We start from the raw sequence: 12,144 nt of genomic DNA on the forward strand, positions 1-12,144 counted from the left end.
TGCTGAAGAAAAATTGTCATAAATTTATGGAGATCCAAACCATATTTTCCTTCTAATATTTACAGAAAGAGCTCTGAGTTTAACACACACCACAAATACCAGGCTGTGATTGTGATCAATGAAGTGCCACAGGAAACAAGAAAGTGAAGGCTATACAAAAATAAACCCGTTTACAGTTTTAACTGAAATGTACATGTTGTACATGTAGGCTACCATGGCATATGAAAATACATTACAGTAATCTTCTAAAATCATACAGTTAGCACATAAGTTTAAATAATGTAACAAAATGGCAAATGGTTTTTTGAGGCTATCATCTGTATTCTGAATCTGAAACAAACAGAATCTACTCAGTTCATGCACTGAAACAATACTTTCAGCATATTGCTTAAATATTATGACCCGCAAACTAGCTCAGCAGCTACCTCGTTGTCTGTTGTCACCCAAACAAATAACAGGTAAGCTGCATTATTATAGACCTCCTGTCCTCCTTGGGCTACAAGTGTCTCAACTACACGTGTGCAAATAGAAATCTGAAAACAAGACCCTGCAGAGAAACAACCATGTTATGATGAAAAGGAGCTTCTGAAAACTACTAAATAAAGCCATAACACTTCATTCATTCGGTCTTATAACTGATAAATCTATAAGATTACATTGTATTCTCTACAATTAAGCTGTATGAGGCATTAAGTAGCAGTTGCCTGGGAGGCAGGGCTTTCTATGAGGTATTTCTTACTTCTGACCAGTGCCAAACATAATCATACACGAAATGTAATGTGTAAGGCATAAACAAAATCTAATGCTGTTATTAAAACAAATGTCATTTTGCTAGAATCTGTGAAAAGAACCCACCTAAGAACAACGGGTGCATTAGACATCGTGGCAAAAAAGGACCTAGATAACCAATAATTTCACATTTTTCACAAAACAAAAGTGGTTCATGAACTTGGACTGTGACGATGAAACTGGTTCGGTGTTGTAAGTCCATAAAGCTTTAGTATGTTTCTAGTAATACTTGTCCTTGGTAGACATGAGGCATTTTGACCACATATTTGTCAGCTTGAAAATACATATGCAGAGTCATTCTATTTGATTAATATACTTTACAGCATTTGTGAAGGAGAAAAATTTCATAGACACAGAAGCAAAAAGGAATCACTTTCACCTCAAGATAGCAAAACTTTTATCAACTGCCTTAAAATGTTTCTCGCTGAATAGACTAATTAGAAGTTTTAAAAAACTGGGTTGTTTTTTTTTTAACAGTATAACAAATTGACATTAAACTGCTACAATTGACTTACATTTGAGGCACTGGCACTACAACGTAACTGATGCATCTCGAAGGATCAATATGGGTTACAGCATGCACTGCATGTGGAGCCGCAACTAAATATAAGCGTGCTGAATTGGCACAATGCTCAGTTCAGAAACATTATCTACAATGTTTTACGCATCAGGTATGCACCTTTTGAAGGTTTCCCCTGAGTGCTGCCAAGAACACACCATCCTTGGTTCACATCTTCTTACCTGTTGTAACAGAAAACACGTTGACCGATGGAGTTCTAAAAGGCTACATGAGTTTTAGAGAGTCTTTACACTGTTCTAATAAAATATGCACAGAAAATAAGAGGGATAAATTAATAAATAGATCAATTTTAGCTTACAATGTCACTCAGAGTGAATAGCATTAGCAGTGAGACTATTTACTTGGTAATATGATTTCAGTAAATCACTTTGCCACTGACCTTTGGACAAACCCAGAGGTATTTGACTTAATAACAGGCTTGCCCTATGTGAAATCCCAAAGGAAAGTGAGCAGTCTTTTATCACTGACGGCAAAGCAAAAAGATTCAAAGATAAATACAGTTTGTATATCTTGTCTCCTAATGAATTTACAAAGGCACTGAACACAATTACACATAGTAAGAGAGATTATTGTTAGAACAGTACGGTCTTGAAAATACATTTTGCTGCACCTTTCTGTTCACTTTGGTTGGTTGGTTTGTCATTGAGAAGCGAGCAGCGACTAATGTTTTCATCACCTGCCCTGTATTCTGGCATCCTGTGTATTCATGGAAAACATTCAGGCCTTATTAAAAGCTGACCGATAAACTCTCTCGAGACTTTTCAGTGCCGTCGCCGTCTGTTGTGGAGGTAAGACTGTAATGAAATGTGCATCTTTAAAGGAGCTTCTGTCAGGACCAAGGAGCACTTTCTGAAAAAATACTGCTTTACAATTATTGATAAAGGAATAAATAACAGGTGCATAAAAGTACCACCTGTCCTCTTCTCTGGTACACGCTGGAGTACTACTTTAAAGGAAAGACTCCATGTCCAGATCCATAAATGTGTTAGCATCCATGCTAAAAGAGGAGTCGTAGGTCTGGGTGTTCTGGTGCATCTTCTGATGGTGTCGCAGGTTAGACTTGCTGGAAAAGGTCTTGTTGCACAGCAGGCAGGTGAAGGGCTTCTCTTTGGTGTGGATCCTTCGGTGACATATGAGCTGCGTGGACACACGGAACGCTTTTCCACACTCCAGACACTGGTAGCGCTTGGGCTCTGTATGAATGCGCCGGTGGTTCTTGAGAGCCATCAGGTTGGTGAACTCTTTGTGGCAGACGGAGCAGAAGAAGGAACCTGTCTTGTGACTGTTTTTGTGGTTGAGGAGGGAGCCGGCATGGCGATAAGTGCGGCCGCAGTGCTCGCAGACGTGGCTCTTCTCCTCTGTGCACACGGCGTCGTTGCTCTTCTTTAAATTAGTGATGCTTCCTGGAATATGGGACACAGGTGGTGGAACCTGCTTGTGCATCTCGTCCATCCCCACAGTCTGATTTATTCCTGAGTCCCAGCAGGGGTGGTTATCTACAGGTTCATCTGGACTTTGTTGATAGGGGCCCTGAGCCCTGTGGTGCACATTGTGATGCTGCCGATAACTGGCTGCGTCAGGGAAGCTCTGCTGGCAGAGGCTGGGGGCCACAAGCCCGTCCTTTGAGTGCACCTCCATGTGGGTCTGCAGGGGTGCGACCAGCAAGCCTGTCCTTTGAGTGCACCTCCATGTGGTTCTGCAGGTGTGCGACCAGACAGAAGGTCTTGCCACACTCTGGGCAGCAGTGACGCCTCATCTGAGAGTGTATCTGTAAAGTGAGAGGATCAGGAAATGTCTGGAGACACAAGGTACAGTGGTGGAGGTTTTCAGAGTGCGTCTTTTTATGGTTGAGGAGGGAGCCAGCGTGGCGGTAGGAGCGTCCACACAGGTCACACCTGCAGCAGGGACATGTTCATATTCAATCCCTACCAACACAGTGCAACCCAGATCATTTAAACCAACAGTAAAGCATCTATGAAACTGAAGAATATAAGACAGTAACTCACGTGAAACACTTGTCTCCCATCTGCAGCTGCTGGCCTCCAGCTCTCTTTGAGTTCTCCTGAACTCTGCAGCAGCGGTGCCTCTTCAGACCAGACTTGCCCTGGAAGTCCTTCCCACATTCAGGACACCTGAGGTGACTTGACACCTGGTTGTGGACCCTCTGGTGGTTGTGCAAGATACTGGCGAGGCGGAAGGCCTTCCCGCATGTGAGGCACACGTGCTTCTTCTTCTGTGTATGGATACGTGTGTGGTTGCGTAGAGCCATGGGATTCGTGAAGGGCTTGGAGCAGAAGGTGCAAGTGAAGTGTCCTGTCTTGTGGGTGTTTTTGTGGTTCAGGAGTGAGCCTGCATGGCGGTAGCTGCGATTACATATGTTGCATGTGAAAGGCCGTTCCTCTTTATTTGGAGACATATTTGTTTGTGCATCACCGCTGCCTGAAGGTCCATTACATGTGTGGGCTGCCAGTTGGTCAACAGAGAAAAAGCCCTGCTTACACTGCTTACACTTAAAGGGCCTAGACTTTAGGCCCCTCCTGTTGGCGGCCCCATCCTTTCTGAGGTCTCCACAGACGTGAACTAATAGCTGTTTCTTTCCTCTAAAGCCTTTTCCACAGTTCTGGCAAGAATGTTTTTTATATGTAAAGTGAGTGCGCAAGTGGTTCTTCATTGCCAATTGATTGGAGTAAGTGTTGTTACAAACAGAACAGTAATATTCACCAATTTTATGGGAGTTTCTGTGGTTGACCAGACTTCCTGCATGGCGATATGTACGCCCACACTGGTCACAGGCAAAAGGCCGCTGATCATCTGTGTCCTCTGATTTGACTAAGGTCTCAGACTCTGTTTGTCCTGTCTTCCCTTCAGGCAGCTGCTTGCAACGTCGAGCAGAGGTTAAAGCCTGGCTGGCAACTGATGTTAAGGACTGCATTCCTCCACCTGGCCTGGTCCCATTCATCTGCATCAGGGCCTGGATCTGGTTGTTGAGTTCCTGGATTTTAGCTTGGTTCTCTTTGTGCCTTCTCAGGTGGTTCAATAGCTGCTTCTGAATTTTGAAGGCTTTCCCACACTCGTGACAAGTATGCCTGGGGGGAGGGATGAGACAAAGCATAATTAGTTATTTTTGTGAATCTAAAACAGGAAACAGTTTACAGAAGAAACAAAGTAGAGTCATGATGAAAAAACATATCGGTAACAGAAAACTGAGACTATAGGCAACAATTTGATTTTGTTTACGCAATAATTTTTCATTTCTAATAGGAAGTATGAGTGACAAATGTAAGAATTGGATATATTTTAATGATGTACTTTCTTGAACTAACCTCTTAATATCAAAGTGGGATCTCTGGTGGTTTTTGAGGGCCAGCAGGTTGTAGAAGCGTTTCTGGCAAACCAGGCATCTGAATACACCCGTTTTGTGAGATTTTTTGTGGTTAAGAAGGGAGCCTGCATGTCTGTATGACCGCCCACACTGGTCACACTTGTACTGACGAGCTTTGGTATCACCCGTTTCTTGGATTTGACTCATGTCTTCATGCTGGAGATCATCTTCTACTTTCATTCCCTCTTTACCATGTGCTGACTCATCCTTCCTCTCAACTGCACAGCCATGGTTCTCAAGATGATGGTAGCTGGAGCAGAAGATGCCACAGCTGCCACAGATGATACTCTGTGCTTCCTCCTTGCCCCCGGATACATCACCGTTGTTCATACGTATAGGATTAACATTATCTGCTTGGTCCTTATTGTGGAGAAGCTGATGGGTGATCAAGTCCTGCCTACTGGCAAAACTTTCCCCACATGTACTACAAATCATCATCTCTCCTAGCTCATCATCTTTCACTTCCTCATGGGAGGACATAGAAGAAGGCCCTGAGCTCACAGGAGTACCTTGAGACCGTGTGTGCCCTTGGAGATGGCTCCTGAGAGCTCTCATGCTGGTGTAGCTGTTTCCACATATAGAGCACTGATAAAGATCTCCATCATCATCCTCTTCACCTTCCCTGCCACTGTTCAGGTGATCACTGTTCACATTTTCATGGAAATTCTGTTCAAAGTAACTTTGGTCATGGCTATCTTTCAGACCATGGAACTCTACGTTGCTCTCTGGGTTTCCAATGGCACAATGACCGTTACTGACCTGAAAGTTTATATTACTGTCATAGTCACTGCTAGTAGTGTCATGTTGCTGCTGTAGCAGTGGGCAACTGTGGGACTTAATTCCTGCAATGTCTGCAAATGTCTCACCACAGTCTGCGCACATGTGCCTCTGCATTAGGTGTTCATTGTGAGGTAGATGCACAGTCATATCCTGGGAAAAGTCCTGATTAAACTGTTCATGGTACAACACTCCATTGCTATGGTCAACTACATTCTCCTGATCGATACTGAGCACAGGATGAGTGCTGTCCTCCTCGTCTTGGGAGGAGAAGCAGCCCTGCTGGTTATCCAGAGTCAGAGGCTCAGAGGAGAGCCAGTCTCCCTCTGTGTTGAGGCTAAAACATGACGGCTGAGCTTTGTGGAGACGAAGATGACTTTTGAGGGCAGCCAGATGAGGGTAACTCTTTCTGCAGATGTAACACTGGTAAATCCCAACCTGATGTGACCTTTTGTGGTTAATGAGGCTTCCAGAGTGCCGGTAGCTTTTACCACAGATCTGACACTTGAAGGGACGCTCGTCAGACTCTACAGTTGTAGTCTCTTCCATTTCAGTTGCATTATCAGTGGTCTGTGTGTGCGTCAGAGCAGGACTGAGAATACTCACGTCTATGACTGGGGGTTCTCCCTGAGTGCTATTGGATGATGTCATTTGATTACTGGAGCAGTCTGAGTACAGATGATCGTTACTTCTAAATTGCACCTCTGGCTGATCAAAACCCCCATGACTATCTATTGATGATACTGAAGGAACATTATTTACAGGAGATGCATAAAAGTTAGACTCAGGAGAAGCAACACTGTTGTCATATGATATATTATGGTTCTCTGACAAGGCATCTTGAAGCCCAAATGGCACAGATGAAGAGTTATGCATTTGGATGTGTTGCTGGAACTCTTCATCATTGGGGAGTAGTACCTGGCACAAATGGCAAAAATTTATAGGAGCATTCTGGCTCCGAGGTGAAAACTGCTCTAGTGGTGCACCTGTGTATGACCCTCCCATTAAACCAGGGTCTGTCCCACTTCTTGCCTTGTGAGTTCTCTGGTGGCTGTAGAGAGCAGCCATGTTATTGAACAGTTTAAAACAGACTGTGCACTCAAACATTCCCACTTGGTGAGTCTTTTTATGATTAGTCAGGCTTCGATGGTGTATGTATGATTTGTCACACAAATCACATCTGAATGGTCGATTTGCTGCATCATCTGAGGTCTCAGCTTGTACATTATAAACAACCTCTGCCGTGTTCTCAGCTGGGCTATTATCTGGAGAAATCCCAACACTGGCCGAATGCTCACTGAGATCACGTGGGTGATTATGTTCAATTTCACGTGTGAAATATTCCATGTCTACTTTCTTGTATGACTGCTCCTTTGCTCGCCTGGCAAGATGAACTCTTTCATGTGTAGCCAGCTGTGTTGCCAGACGAAAAGACTTCCCACATTCTACACAGGAATACTTTTTCAGTGATGTGTGGCTACGGAGATGACTCTTCAAGGCCAAAGCATTAGAGTTTTCTTTACCACATATGTTGCATTGAAAAGAACCCACATTGTGAGTCTTTTTGTGGTTAGCTAGGCTACCTGCATGCCTATAGCCACGTCCACATTCATCACATTTAAATTTGCGTTCGTCCTCTTGCTGAAGGTGAGCATCCATGTGCTCAAGCAGACTGGGCATATTGGGATACAGCATGCCACACTGTTTGCAAGGAAAACCTGTTGTCCTGCCAAGGTCTTGCTCTGCCATTAGAAGATAATGATTAAGTGCACCAGACAAGGGTGTATGAATATGCAGGGGGAAATTAGATGCCGTTCTTCTTTGTATACAGTAGGGTCAGAGGAGTGTCCAAAGAGGTAACACGGCAGTGGATGTTGAGAAGCAGTTCCCCACAGTCAGGATAATGACTTGAGTTTAGCAGATGCAGGCAAACTGGGCTGTCAAGGGCAGAAGAGATGTTCATTAGAGCTGTGGTAAATACATTAACAATGTATGTAACAGCATTCAGTAAGTCGCATATACCACACAAGTAGCTACAGAGAACCTATCACATTTTCCCCAAAGACAGTAGCCTTTTCTTCCAACTATCTGCAATACAAACTGACAAGGTGTGGATTCTACAATACAAGCTTGCACCAATCACCCAAGTCAGTTCTGTAGCAACTCAGAACATTTCACAATTCTAAACCTAAGTGCTGATCACTTATTTAAGTCAGTCAAAGTTAATAAATCCAGCCATGGTATGGTACTATTGTTAGGTATTTTTAGTCAGATAGATATTGGATAGATACTTTATGTATTAGAAATGTTTAGTGGAGATAGGATGTCTAGTTAGACTGTTAAATGCTTAGTCATGCTTATGAGTTTCTACAGGGTACATCTGGTCAAGGATAACTAGAGAGAAGAGTTGATGACTGTCAGCAGACAGGGTGTTTAATATTATTATTATGACGTGTAGAACTGTAGCCTTAGCCATAATATGTTCTTATGTTTAAGACACGACATGTTACTAGAGGTCGTGTGAGAATGTTTTTAGCTACACACCACTTAATCAACAGACACACACACACATTTTTGCTTCATGTTTTGACTACTGCTATGACCAGCTGCAAAGCTGGTAACAGAGACGTCTCGGTTGACGTTTCTGTGTAGTATGGGGCTAGCCCAACCGAGGGGATATAATGTATAGGCCTGGTGGGTTCAGGGTCTTTCATCTTTCATCTGCCTGCGAGCAATTTGGAGGTGCAAGATACCTGAGCGTGCAATGTTAATTTTACCTGTGATCCTTTGAATAAATCAGCACTGTTTTGAAGTTACCTGGACTGTCTCGTCTCTCAGAGTTAGCAATGGTAAGAAGAACCAAATAGTCCTGCACTATAAATGCGTCTCTGACTGCAGTTATCCAGCATCAAGACATGCTTATTAAGTTGAATGCAGATAGTTAGAAACGTAACCAGCCTTACATATTTCACTAACTTACATCTCTGCACCATCAGGCTAACAGAACTAGCTATGTCAATAAACCAAGAGACAAACGCCTCCCTGTAAAGACATATTGACACAGCAAATTAAACATATTCTCCGACATTATAATCAAAAACTGAATGCACACAGTCATCCCCATCAGGTTACAGAGAAGAGCAGACAAGCTGATCATCCTTATCACCAGCGCTAACGTTAGTCCGCTACCAGCTAGCATCATCATGGCTAGCTAAACAAACATTGCACCAAAAAGCCAAGAAGTCGTCTTAAATGCGGAATCACTGTGTCAGCAAATGCGTCAAAAATTAAATACTTACAGCAATACTGATTCAGCACAAGTCTCCGAAGATTTATTTCCATGCATTATTTTTAAAGAGGTTAATTTTATGTAAAGGACAACCCCCTTTTTTCTAATTGTCTTTTTCCCCATCCCCATCTCCACATTGGTCTTGTTGCTAGGAAACAGGAAATGTGCAGCAGAGAAAAACGTCCCTCTCCCGGACAGTTTGGTAAGATAAAAGTTCAGTTAAAACAAAAGGCGTTAAAGTAATGACAAGCACGCATTAGGCGCACAAAAAAACAATAACTCAAATGTTCATCTCAAGCTTCTCCTGCCATTTTTTCGTAAAACACATTAGCTGCTTCAGGCAGCCGTGTTAACTTGCGTAGCTAGTGTTCACAAGCACTAGCTAAATTATATTCGCTTCAGCTTGGCACTCATGTTTATGCTGATGTTTTCATTATAGCTAAACGTGCTAGGTTTATTAGCATTACAGTGTTTTACCAAGGGGTTCTGTTGCATTTATGTGTCCTATGCCCTGTCGTGTTTTATTTTTATTTTTAAAATTATCGCATTAAAATGTTACACACTTGGCTTGCCGAGAGCTTTCGTCATCATGGTCCTAGAGCCGTCCCCCACCCTGCAGCCAGTCAACAGCTATCATCGTCTCACAGTAACTGCAGTCGTGTACACAGACGTTTTTCCAGGTGTTATCGACCAGCTATTAATGCCCTAATCCAGGTAAGAAAGACTGCTGTTTCTCTAATGCACATAAATGTGCTAAGTTTAGCTAAATCCATCCCGTATAATGATGGTGACACTGTCGAGAGAATTTGTGCAGCTGGTCCTAAAGCCAGCCATTTTGAGTTAGAAAAATGTTTAGCAAGCAACCTAGCCTAGCGAAAATGAATACTTACATATCACGTCTGGCTGTCAACGCCATCACACTGATTGAAGATATGTGATCTTTATCTCCAGTGGGGAATAGGTCAGTCATTCATACACAGTGATCTCTGCCATTGCATCGCCAACTTCCTCTAGCATCAAAGCGGTTAGCTTATTGTCCCTGAGGTCCTAATGCCAGCCATTTTGTTATTTAATGCACATCCACATATTATGTTATTATACAGTTTTATACATTTTTTTTTCTGATCCATCACTAGTCACTTTCACTGATAATCTGCTCTCCTAATTTGTATCTGTCAACGGACTTTAGCCTGATGTCTGTAGGATGATCTTCTAGTCTTATCCCTTATTCTGCTGATGAGCTATTTATCTAGATAATTATTATAAAAGGCCTTTTATATCATCCCTCTGCAGATGAAAGATGGCCTCTCCTCAGCCTGGCAGCCCACCTCTTGCAGAGCAATATACCCCTCCTGTGCAAGATGAAGGGAGCCGACAAGAGAAAGAGGTGGTGAGGAAACAGCCTGCAAAAAAACGTGGTAGAGGCAGGCCTCCAAAAGCCAAGCCCTCCTTCAAATGCTGTATATGCACAGAGGCTTTCAGGAGTCTGTCAGCTCTGCGGAGTCACAAGCTTTCAGCACATGCAAAGGATCGTCAACAGCAGCACTCATGCACTCAGTGTACTAAAACGTTCTCAAACAAGGCTCAGCTCTCAAAGCATGAGCGCACTCACTCAGCCCAGCGCCCCTTTCAGTGTCCTGACTGTCACAAGGCTTACAAGACACCTACGGAGCTACGCAACCATAGCCGCTCTCATACTGGGGAGAAACCGTTTGTATGCACAGAATGTGGTAAGGCCTTCATGCAGGCTATATGCCTGAGGATCCATATGTCACAGCACAGTGGAGAGCGTCCTTACTCTTGCCGTCAGTGCTCTAAGAGCTACCCCACCCTGTCTAAACTGAAGGTGCACATGCGCTCTCACACAGGAGAGAAGCCATACTTCTGTGGTGAGTGTGGTAAGAGTTTTGCTGACCCCTCTGTGTTCCGAAAACACAGAAGGAACCACCAGGGTCATCGGCCATATGCTTGTGATGAGTGTGGGAAAACGTACACAGAGCTAAAGGACCTGAAAAACCATGAGCGCTCCCACACGGGAGAGAAGCCGTACCTGTGCTCAGATTGTGGCAAAGCCTTCTCACGCTCCTCCTCTCTGGCCTGCCATCAGCGCATTCACTCCCAGAATAAACCTTATCAGTGTGAGCAGTGTGGCAAAGGCTTCACTCAGTTGTCCTCCTACCAGTCTCATCTCCGCACTCACTCTGGTGAGAAGCCGTTCCTCTGCCCACAGTGTGGCAAGATGTTTTCTGACCCATCCAGTTTTCGTCGCCACCAGCGAGCCCACTTGGGTTTCAAGCCGTACCCCTGCGATAAGTGCTCCAAGAGGTTCAGGCAGCCAGCAGATCTGGCCGTACATGAACGTGTTCACTCTGGAGAGCGGCCTTACAAATGCCAGAGCTGTGACAAGGCCTTTGTTGCATCCTGGGATCTGCGGCGTCACATGCTTGTCCACACAGGTCTCAGGCCATTTTCATGCACTGAGTGTGACAAGTCATTCGCTGAGCGCTCCAGCCTCAACAAGCACCGACGCGTGCACTCTGGCGAGAGGCCCTTCAAATGTGAGGAGTGTTTGAAGTCATTTGTTGTATCCTCAAGTCTGCGCAAGCATGAGAGAACTCACCTAACTGAGCAGTCTGAGCAGCAGCAGCAGCAGCAACAGCAACAACTACAACAACAGGAGACGGAAGCCGGGTCAGCCTCAGGCTTTACTGCCCACACAACTCTCCCTCAGTTCTCCTGTACGCACTGTGAAGCAACATTTGGAAGCTGGGATGAAGTTCAGGTACATGAAAATCTTCACTCCATGGACTCCGCTCCTGTAGCTGTCACCAAAATTGTGTCACTGGGCTCGCATGTCTGCAAAACCTGCCAGGCAGAGTTTTCACAGCTGGCGGACTTACAAGAGCATGAAAAGCAGCATCCCAAGCTGAGGCCTCACGTCTGCAACAGCTGCGGGAAAGGCTTCCTCAATAAATGTGGACTACGTAAACACCAGAAGATCCACTCTGCCAGCAAACCTCACAGCTGCCCGCACTGTGGAAAAGCCTTTTTATTTGCAGCCTACCTTCGCAAACACTTACGGACACATGCAGACCCTGCCCCGACTGCCCAACAACTCGGTGACATGAATATCATTCACACAGACCCACTCCCCTCTCCCCCAGCCCCCAGTGAGGTTTCCCCCTCCACCATTGAACCCAGTGCTATATCACTGGCAGTTCCCGTGACTGTACCTGTCACTGCTTTTCGGACTCTGCCAGAGTACTTAGTCAAAGAAGAGGGACTTTAAGGTTGTTGTTGTTTTTTAAAGCTGTTTTGGAATTTTTA

General features: G+C 44.4%; 4 protein-coding genes across 5 annotated transcripts in view; 2 read left to right on the forward strand and 2 right to left on the reverse strand.

Moving 5' to 3' along the window:
- The window catches only part of si:rp71-1c10.7 (tumor necrosis factor receptor superfamily member 12A), an 11,916-nt gene extending 7,603 nt beyond the window's left edge, over positions 1-4,313 (forward strand). Inside the window, exon 5 of the mRNA XM_020606147.1 lies at positions 4,238-4,313. The gene's annotated coding sequence lies outside the window, so the exon portion shown is untranslated. The remainder of the gene's footprint in view (positions 1-4,237) is intronic.
- On the reverse strand, positions 7-3,007 carry LOC109963544 (zinc finger protein 646-like). The gene has a single exon (XM_020606145.1). The coding sequence runs from the start codon at positions 3,005-3,007 to the stop codon at positions 2,318-2,320; it is 690 nt and encodes a 229-aa protein (XP_020461801.1). The 3' UTR covers positions 7-2,317.
- znf646 (zinc finger protein 646) lies at positions 3,009-8,909 on the reverse strand (the record flags this gene model as incomplete). Its single annotated transcript, XM_020606103.1, has 4 exons — positions 8,828-8,909; positions 4,693-7,465; positions 3,376-4,455; positions 3,009-3,264 (listed from the first exon to the last, which is right to left on the reverse strand). Coding segments are annotated over exons 2-4 (3,921 nt in total), but the record flags the coding sequence as incomplete, so codon positions are not given.
- Positions 8,910-8,941: 32 nt separating this feature from the next.
- Positions 8,942-12,138, forward strand: znf668 (zinc finger protein 668). 2 transcript variants are annotated; one of them, XM_020606138.1, is made up of 3 exons: positions 8,947-9,019; positions 9,394-9,531; positions 10,111-12,138. In XM_020606138.1, the coding sequence occupies exon 3, from the start codon at positions 10,118-10,120 to the stop codon at positions 12,104-12,106; it is 1,989 nt and encodes a 662-aa protein (XP_020461794.1). In that variant the 5' UTR covers positions 8,947-9,019; positions 9,394-9,531; positions 10,111-10,117; the 3' UTR covers positions 12,107-12,138. The 2 variants fall into 2 exon arrangements, with proteins under 2 accessions (XP_020461795.1, XP_020461794.1); XM_020606139.1 differs by lacking the exon at positions 9,394-9,531 and having other exon boundaries at positions 8,942-9,019.
- The last annotated feature ends 6 nt before the right edge of the window (positions 12,139-12,144 follow it).

This window comes from Monopterus albus, unplaced genomic scaffold, assembly GCF_001952655.1.
Source record: "Monopterus albus unplaced genomic scaffold, M_albus_1.0 scaffold76.1, whole genome shotgun sequence".
NCBI classification, from domain to species: domain Eukaryota; kingdom Metazoa; phylum Chordata; class Actinopteri; order Synbranchiformes; family Synbranchidae; genus Monopterus; species Monopterus albus.

Coding starts and splice junctions, on each gene's coding strand:
- znf668 (XM_020606139.1), top strand. CDS start 10,118: ATGGCCTCTCCTCAGCCTGGCAGCCCACCTCTTGCAGAGCAATATACC.
- LOC109963544 (XM_020606145.1), bottom strand. CDS start 3,007: ATGGAGGTGCACTCAAAGGACGGGCTTGTGGCCCCCAGCCTCTGCCAG.